The sequence below is a fragment of the Mastomys coucha genome, unplaced genomic scaffold, assembly GCF_008632895.1.
Source record: "Mastomys coucha isolate ucsf_1 unplaced genomic scaffold, UCSF_Mcou_1 pScaffold19, whole genome shotgun sequence".
NCBI lineage: Eukaryota > Metazoa > Chordata > Mammalia > Rodentia > Muridae > Mastomys > Mastomys coucha.
This window is the reverse complement of record NW_022196901.1, coordinates 1,016,111-1,025,048: the sequence shown is the minus strand read 5'-3', so window position 1 is coordinate 1,025,048 and position 8,938 is coordinate 1,016,111. Positions and strand designations below refer to the sequence as shown.

At 39.7% G+C, this 8,938-nt stretch overlaps 1 protein-coding gene across 1 annotated transcript in view; it reads right to left on the bottom strand.

Annotated features, from left to right (window-relative positions):
- Nucleotides 1–637: 637 nt before the first annotated feature.
- Nucleotides 638–8,938, bottom strand: part of Akap9 (A-kinase anchoring protein 9) — a 174,068-nt gene continuing 165,767 nt past the window's right edge. The window contains 3 exon segments of the mRNA XM_031380282.1: nucleotides 638–1,653; nucleotides 2,205–2,334; nucleotides 6,968–7,053. Of these exon segments, the coding sequence (XP_031236142.1) occupies nucleotides 1,500–1,653; nucleotides 2,205–2,334; nucleotides 6,968–7,053 (370 nt within the window). The 3' untranslated portion in view covers nucleotides 638–1,499.

Below are 8,938 nucleotides of genomic sequence, written 5' to 3'. Positions count from 1 at the left end.
TCACAAATGGAAAACAACCACAAACCCAATGTTTTCAGACCTGAACTTAAAACATTTTTCTAAATAATGTATACTGTGGTGTGTGTGTGTGTGTGTGTGTGTGTGTGTGTGTGCGCGTATACATGTGTTTATGTGAGTGCAGCAAAGAATGCCCTAAGTCACTGGATCCCCTAGAGATGGACTTATAGTCAGTTATGATACTGCCTCAGGACACTTGGTGCTGGGAACCACAAATTAGAATTTTGTTGTTTCTCACACAAACCATCTTCAGCCTTCAGCTTAAATTTAGCTCCAAGAGGCTGACTATATTTAGAGGTCACCTTGACTGTCCCCCAGCAAGGGAAGGGAGAGTGCTGATGTATTTCATGAGCACTCCAAAGGTTACTTGGATTAAATACCTGACTTCTTGATATATTGTCTTCATATCAAGACATATCATTCATGTCTTGAATGAACAGCTAAACTACCTCTAAATAATTGCAGGCCTTAAAAAATGATCAGGGGCTAAAGAGATGGTTTAGCTGTTAGAAATACTCTAGAGGACCTGGGTTTGATTCCCAGCAACCACATGGTAGCTCACAACCATCTATAACTCCAGTCCTAGGAGACTTGATGTCGTCTTCTGGCCTTTGCAGGCATCAGCCATGTATGTGGTGCACAGACACACATGGAGACAAAACACCCATACATATAGAATAACTAAAAACAAACAAATACAAATCTATCACAGTGGATGGGTAGCCCAAAAGCTTGAACTAAAATGACAGTCTTTGGGCCAGGAGTGAATGAGTGAAGGCAGGGAAGTTTTCCTATAATGAAATCTACCTCTACAGAAAGGGTGACAATTTGTGTATAGTTCTGAGGAGAATAAAAGATTCTTACAAAGTCTTAAAAATTACACTTTTGTCTATGTGTAGGTGGTATCTCACAGTGCAGGCTGGAGGGCAACTTATGGGAGTTGGTTTTCTCCTACCTTGTGGGTTGTGGGGATTGAACTCAGATACTCAGGCTTGGAGGCAGGCACCTTTACTGCTGAGTCATCTCTCCACCCCTTAAAAGTTCATCTTTATGGAATGTGGTTCATATTTTGAGGGGAGATATGATGATGCATAGTGTCACTGAGGACACTAAGCACATTGAGAAGAGGCTGGCTGCATTACCTGCTTAGGGCAAAACTTGCTCTGCCTTCTATACTTTGCTGCTTTCTACCATATGCTACTTAGGAACAGGTTCTGTGCTGGGCCTCGGAGTACCTTGCAGATGGTACCTATCATGCATTTGTCTAATGCAAATGAAGCCAGTACAAAATCACTCTGGGGTGCTGTTGGAACACATTTAAGCTAATGTGTGATAAGAGTCAGCTCTCTGCTGGTCAGAGTTTAAGCTGGGACAACCGGGGAACTTCTGTGCTGAGCTACAGGATTTGATTAACCTGCAGAAGCATGTTGAAGAGTTAGAGAGACATGAGTGGATGTAGCATTGCCACTACAAAGAAGTGGTTAAGATGCAGCACCTGACTGTATAGCTCCAAGTCGCCTTTTCAGTGCCTCTAGCCGAGTGACATAATCTGTCAGAGATTTATCAGGATTGTACTGGTGAAGTTGAGAAGAAGCCATTGAAATGGAATTTAAGTCTCCTGGAGTACCCGGGTACCTAAGGATTAAATTATATTCAGGAATCCAATTTGCCAGAAACAATGCAGTAGAACTGACAGCCTGCCTCCCCAATGCTCTATACAGCCTGAGCTATGATTCCAGACTTCTAAATATAGGATAACAAGGAAGTAACTCCAACAAACTCAAAGATGCCATTATGAGAAGGCCTAGCACAAGCCCTGCTGAGGTGTTCAGAATATGCAGGATTTGTGTTAAGCAACTTTTCATAGGTATACAGCATTATTTTTTTGTAATGGATAGTGATCAATACTTTTCTGATGTCTAACTATAGCATATATTTATAAAGTTTATAAACTGTACTTTCCAATGTCTAACTTCAGCATATATTTGTAAATAGTTTATAAGTTGTGTTTTCGATGCCTTTAGAAACCATTACAAATCAAAATGTAGCTCTGATTCTAAGCTTTAAGATATAGAAACTCCATATAACTAAAGATATTTAGCTCATAATGCAAAAGTCATAAGCTCTTTAACAATCTATTTCTGAAACACTACCATTTACTCTACCAAGGTTTGATGAATTCTTACCTATTCTGTAATGGTAAGGGAGACCTAGGATAGTCTAGATCAAATCTTGAGCGGTATGCTGTGTGTCTTGGTTCTCCATACAGCTCCAGCCCACCAGGAGAATGATAGAATGGATCAGTCTTTTCAATGCCTAAATAAATCCAAATATATCACCATAATGAAAAAAGTACCAAGCCTCAGAAGAAACCCATAAACTATAAAGGTTTAAAAGAATAGTATATAATACTATGTACTATTTACAGCCAGTTTCAATTCTTGCTAAAAGAGAACAGTACAAACCAAAGAGCCTTTCAGTGGTTTTCTGTTTACCTCTGAACATGACTATTTCTGGTATCAAGAACTATGCTTCAATGAAAATTAGCTCATTGAAATATTTCTCTTGTAAAATACCTAGTAGCTACCAGATCAAAGGTGGAAGTGCTTCTGAGTATGTATGCTTTTGGGAGAAAATGTGGATAAGAACCACACTTATGTAATCAACTCTAATCTTCACTAGTCTACCTTTACTGGAAACAAAACCAAAAACTGGTGAAATCAAGATTTGCTAACTTTTTGTGCTAATACAACTCATTATGGTAAATGGTAAAAATTCCATCTCAGTGTAAGGCTATCCCAAATACTTTCAGGGTACCAAGCATGCTTTCTTTGCTGCCCTATTGTCAGAACACCTGAACATGGTACACTACTGATACCACAGTGTGTGTCCTCTAAATCTGTGTCCTCCAAATTTGGCCTTTCTCTTTATACCTCAAACTGTTTCAGCCCTAATGTTTTCCCTACTGATTTCTAGCCATAGAGAGGAGGAATTACAAGTTACCATGCCAGCTCAGAAACATAATGCTAAACAGGAGCTGATCATTTCACAAAAATACTGGAATTCAGAAGACATACTTCAAAAGGGTTGTACCCAGTTTCTAAGAATTGAAAAGTTATAAAACAAAGTGTGCAATAGCTTAAGTGTGTGGGAATAGAAGGCCAAAAAGAAAAGTTAAGGCCTTACATGGCTGACAGCCATAAACTTATGGGGAGGAGATTTATTACAGCAGTGGGGAACTCAGAATAATATTCCCTCAATATCAGAGACAATCCCTACAATAAGGAGTGAAATGGAAAATGCTTCATCAGGAACTATTTAAAAATGGCATCAAGAACAACCCCAGACTCTGCAGTTTGTCCAAAAACAGGACACAACAGCGATTGAGCGTCCAAATTTGAGGGGAGTACTGCTGAAATTATATCAATAGCTCCTCACTTAAAATGGCTGACTAACAAGCCAGTGTGGATAGAGCAGTGGCCTTTAACTAAAGAAAAATTACAGGTACTTGAGCAGTTGCTACTAGAGCATCTGAAGGCTCAACTAGAACCTACTAGCCATGGAATTCCCATGTATTTGTTAGAAAAAAAGAATTCAGGGAAAATGGACAATCTTAACAGATTTGAGAATTGTGAACTGAGTAACCCAACAAATGGGTCAGTTACAGCCTGAAATTCCTTTGCCTTCTTTACTACCTAAGGCATGACCTATGAAAGTTACTGACTTAAAAGACTGCTTTTTTACTGTCTCCTTTCAAGAGCACAATAAGGCAAAAATTGCCTTCATAGTGCCTCATGTACAAATGCTCAACCTGTAAAAAGGTATCAGTGGAAAGCACTTCTTCAAGGAATGTCAAATAATTTGTGCAACAACTGCTAGAAATAATCCATAGGAAATTTCCTCAATCCATTATGTGAATATTTTGTTGGGTGGTTTGGATGCAGGTATTTAGAGAAAATGTTTGGTAAAACAAAAAGAATTTTGCTATGTTGGGGTTTGCAGATTGCTTCTGATAAAATAGAGAGGAGATTCCACTGTCTTAGGTTATAAGTTCAAAACTTAACCACAAAAGATACAGATCAGAACATATCAGTTATGAAATCTTAATGATTTTTAAAAATTAATGGGAGATATTAACTAGATATGGCCCACCACTGGATTAACTACTCTTAAGTACTTTGTTTTAAACATTACAAGGAGATTCAGACTTAGACAGTCCAAGACACCTAAAAAAGGAAGCAGAGAAAGAGTTAACTTCAGTAGAAATGACTGCAGGATGCATATGTGAATCACAGAGTTTCCCAAACTGGACTGTATTTTCATTATTTTGCCTTAGAGTCATTCTCCTACTGGGCTCACTATGCAAAGGGAAGATAGTATTTTAGAATAGATCTTCTTAGCAATCAAAGTAAAAACATAAAGACTTATATAAAACAGGTTTCTGATTTAATTATAAATGGAAAAATAAGACTACATCAATTGTCAGGAATAGACCCAACAGGAATCATAGTACCTTATATTAATGCTTAGATTATATCATTATGGGTAATTAATAAAGATTGGTAAGGAGCTTGTAACAACTATTTGGGAGAAATTAACAGCAAATATCCTAAAAGCAAGCGTCTTCTGTTTACAAAAAGACCTAACTGGATTTTCCCACATACTGTAAAAGGAACACCAATTCCTGGAGCACCTACATTTTATACTGATGCAAATAAATTGGGAACAGCTGGTTATAAATCAGAAAGAAAATTAAGCAAAGTAATTCAAAGCCCATATACTTCAGTTCAAAAGTCAGAGTTCTATGCAATTCATATGGTTCTATTAGATTTTCCTGAACGTCTTAATTACTGACTCTCAATATACAGAAAGTTGTTTTGCATATACAAAACTGAATTTATTCCTGATAATTAAGAATTAACATTATTATTTATACAACTGCAACAGGTAATCAGATATAGAAAGTAACCATTATTTTTCACCCATATTCAGTCTCATACAGTCTTACTAGGTCCTTTAGCCCAAGGAAATGAAGAAATTGACCAATTATTAATAGGAAATGTTAGATACATCAATATTTCATGAAAAAAAGTTAATAAAGGTTTAAATAAAAAAATGTATTATTTGGCAACAAGCCAAGGAAATTAGAAGAAAACATCCTCCTTGTTCTCTGTATATCCAAACACTATTACCCACTGGAAGTAACTAACCCTTAGGGTACCAAAAGGAATGAAGTCTGTCAGATGGACGTGTTTCAATTTGCAGAATTTGGAAATACCATGCCTTAGGTAGTAAAGAAGGCAAAGGAATTTCAGGCTGCAACTGACCCACTTGTTGCATTACTCAGTTCACAACTCTCAAATCCGTCAACGGGCAACTGCTTTGATTTCTGAAAAGGTTGATTCTATGATTATACATTTACTATACATTTACTGGAAGTAATGGATATTGTGGGGATACCTGCACAAAGTAAGACTGACAATGCCCCTACATATGTACCCAATAAGATGAAGCAAGTCTTTGTATATTATAATATAAGCCACAGGAATATTATAAGTATACTATAAAATCCTACAGGACAAGCAATTGTTTAAAAATCTAATTGCAGCTTAAAGAAATGCTTATAAAACAAAAATGAAGAACAAAGACTCACAGGGATAGACTAAATAGTGCTGTTAAATTTAAATTTTCTGAACATCAATGTGAAAGAAACAACAGTGGCTGACACTGGGTTATAGAAAAAACTGTAGAATGAAATCAGCCTATATACTATAAGGACGGACATTCTGACACCAGAATGGAAGTCGGTGAATGTATTGCACTGGAGGGGCAGACTTATTTTTATTTTTATAGGAACCATCAAACTAATAAAGCTCAGAGATGAGCATGGGAGGTCTTCTGAAAACTGTGCACACTAACACAAAAAGAGGAAAGAAGAGAGCCAGATTCTCCCAGCTAGCCAGAAAAGCCTGGACAAGAAATGATCAGCACCTAACGACTGACAGGCCTCTGAGCAGGGCTTTGGTCTGCTGCTATACAGAGTCACCCACATTGCAGAGCAACCACAGGTTCCTGAGCACAACTACAAGCAAAGGTTCACAGAGCTGGGGACAGAGAATAAGAGACTTCAATAAGGAACTACAAAATACAAGATGCTAGAAGATAGGACCGTTCAGGAGCATAAGATTCAAGAAGCAGTACTCAAATTATAGGAAAGAGAAGCATCCCTGTTAGGTTCTTTTGTGGACGTATTCTTGAGAGATCAACAGACAGATCACACCATACACCTGAGAACTCTGGAAAAGACATTGGGAAGAACTGAGAAGCGACTTCAAAACTGCATAATTAGTATCTAAAATAAATGTGAGAAAATGTAGTATGAAATATTTTATGTGCCTGGCCCTTTAAATGATCCTATGCTTTTCAGTGGGGGTTGGCTATTGGACTTCTAGAAACAGGAGTGGATATAAAAGCTAGCAGAGGCTGAGAGAGAATGAAAGGAGTTGGAGAAAGGAGTAGTAGTAGTAGACAGAAGTAGGGTCCAGGAGACAGAAGAGTAACATGAGAGGAGGAAGGGAGGGGAGGAGGAGGGAAGGGAACAGGGAGAGAGGGGAAGCAAAAGGAGAGTGAAATGAAGGGAAGAGATGAGATTAAGCAGAGTGAAAATAAGAGACAGTTGAAAGTGAATTAGGATAGCTGACTGGGAAGACTGTTGGTGACAGCTGAGCCAAGAGAAGCTAAGCTGAGCCAGAGAACGTACTGTTAGGAGACAGAGAGAAGAACCCACAAAGTAGCTATATAAGATTATAAACACAAAGAATTAAGACCACAAAAGCTCCATATTTTTTGTACTATCTTTCAACGACAACAACAGCATTAGAATTATTTGACAGCTATTACTCATATAGCAATTTCAGAGAAATTATGCTTTTTTTTTTTTTTACTTTACCTGGATTCAGTCCAAAGCCATCCATGTTAATATTGATGGAGCTAGTACTTGTCACTTGCTGCCACCGCCGTACCAAAAATTTCATTCTAAAAGAGCCAAACATAAAATCTCAAAGCAAAGTCATAAATATAAACAGGTACATCCCAACAAAATCATGCCATTTAATTATGAAGACAAACATTTCAGCAGAATCATATGACCCACCTCAGCTAAATGACACATGCTCCACTGGTTTAAGGTCAATTCTCCAAGCACAGCACCGGACATGGCCTCCCTTCACTCCCCAAGAGGCCAATGCCAGTGTCTCTAATAAGTGGGGCAGAGGGGGATGAAGGGCAAAAATGGACAGAAAAACAGTGGGCAAAGAGAGGATAAAGGTAATGGAAAGAGGAAGTAAGAACGGAGGTTAGGCAGATGATAAAAGAACAAATTTCAACAGGCAGTAACAGGAGGCCAGGGAAACTGGGGAGTGTTAGACCCTGTGATCAGGAACAAAAACAGTGGTGCTTTCAAAGGAACAAAGGTGCTGTCAGCTGAACTCTTTGCTGACTGCCCATTCTGCTCTGGGCTGTGGAGCTTTTTGGAGTACCAGTTGAAGTTTCTTAATGCCAATTTCAGAGTTTAGTTTAAGGAGGGTCAAAATACCATGCACCTACGGCAGGGCAAAGAGAGAGGGATGGAGTCAGGCATGCTGGGAAACCCCTTTACTTCTAGCACTCAGGAGGCAGAGGCAGGCAGATCTCTGAGTTTAAGGCCAGCCTGGTGTACATAGTTTTAGGACAGTCAGAGTGACATACTGAGACCCCATCTCAAACCATGCCTTTAAAGGAGAGAGATGAGGGCTTCAGAGGAGCTTTTCTCCTCAGGGAGCCTTCTGGACTTCTCAGCATTATGGGCTGACTCCTGCCACCTCTGAAGACCATTCCGTGTCTCTGAGGTCTGTGCATTCTACTTTCCCAATAGAAAGGGAGATGCCCTCAGGCAGGTGTTGTCTATTAATGTACCCAACTGGGCTTTCCCTGCTTTACCCTGTACACAGCGATAAAGGAGCTACGGAGCTGTGAAGCTAACAGGAGGACTGGAAGAGGTAGGCAGGGCGGAGGCCAGCAATGAGATAAACCCCAGCTCCAATGTAGAGCTGCAATGACTGATGGAGGCTCATCTCCTGCCTGGCTGCCATGGCCTGTAGGCTATGCTCCCTCAGCTTTCTCCTCTTCCTGCCTCATCTGGGACCTGACCTCCTCGATGGTAGTCTCTGAACAGCTTTCAGGTTTTAACTTAGTTTTCTTTGGAAAATATGGCAAAGGATTTTAACTGGAAGCCGTTCAGATATTACCAGGTAGGGACTGGAGAGAGAGGGCAGAGGTGAAAAGCTGCTCTTGTGGATGAGCCTCGTTTGAGTTTCAGTGTCTACTTGGTACCCAGGGGATCTGACATCCTCTTCTGGCCTCTGCAGGCACCAGGCACACATGTGGTACAAAGACATACACACGGGCATGACACCAGTACACACAAAGTAAAAGTTAAAAAAAGAAAGCGGAAAAGAGGAGGAGAAACTGCCCCGCTCTGAAGAAGTACCAGGTGTTACCTGATTGGCACTACTTTTTAAAACCAAAATTTCTTTGAGACTCTGGTTGTTTAGAGACAAAGGGGCTGAAGAATCGCAGCCCAAGCAGGCCAAGCGTGGGGGACAGCTGGGTCTTCATTCTCTGAAGCCACTAGCAGCACCAATGCCAGGTGCTCAGCCTGTACTACAGCTAGGGAAGAAATGGGTGCACTGAGAGTCCAATCCCTGCTGAGCGGACTTAGACGAGGCTATTCCTCAGCTGGGCAACATGGAGTAGCTTATTTTAACAGCAAAGAAAATAAACATATAAACCAATCTCAGCAGTACTTTTTCAAAAACTTCCTTTCCCTTGTATAACCTATGTGTGCAAGCTAAATTTATTTGGATTTTTTTTTTTTTTTTTT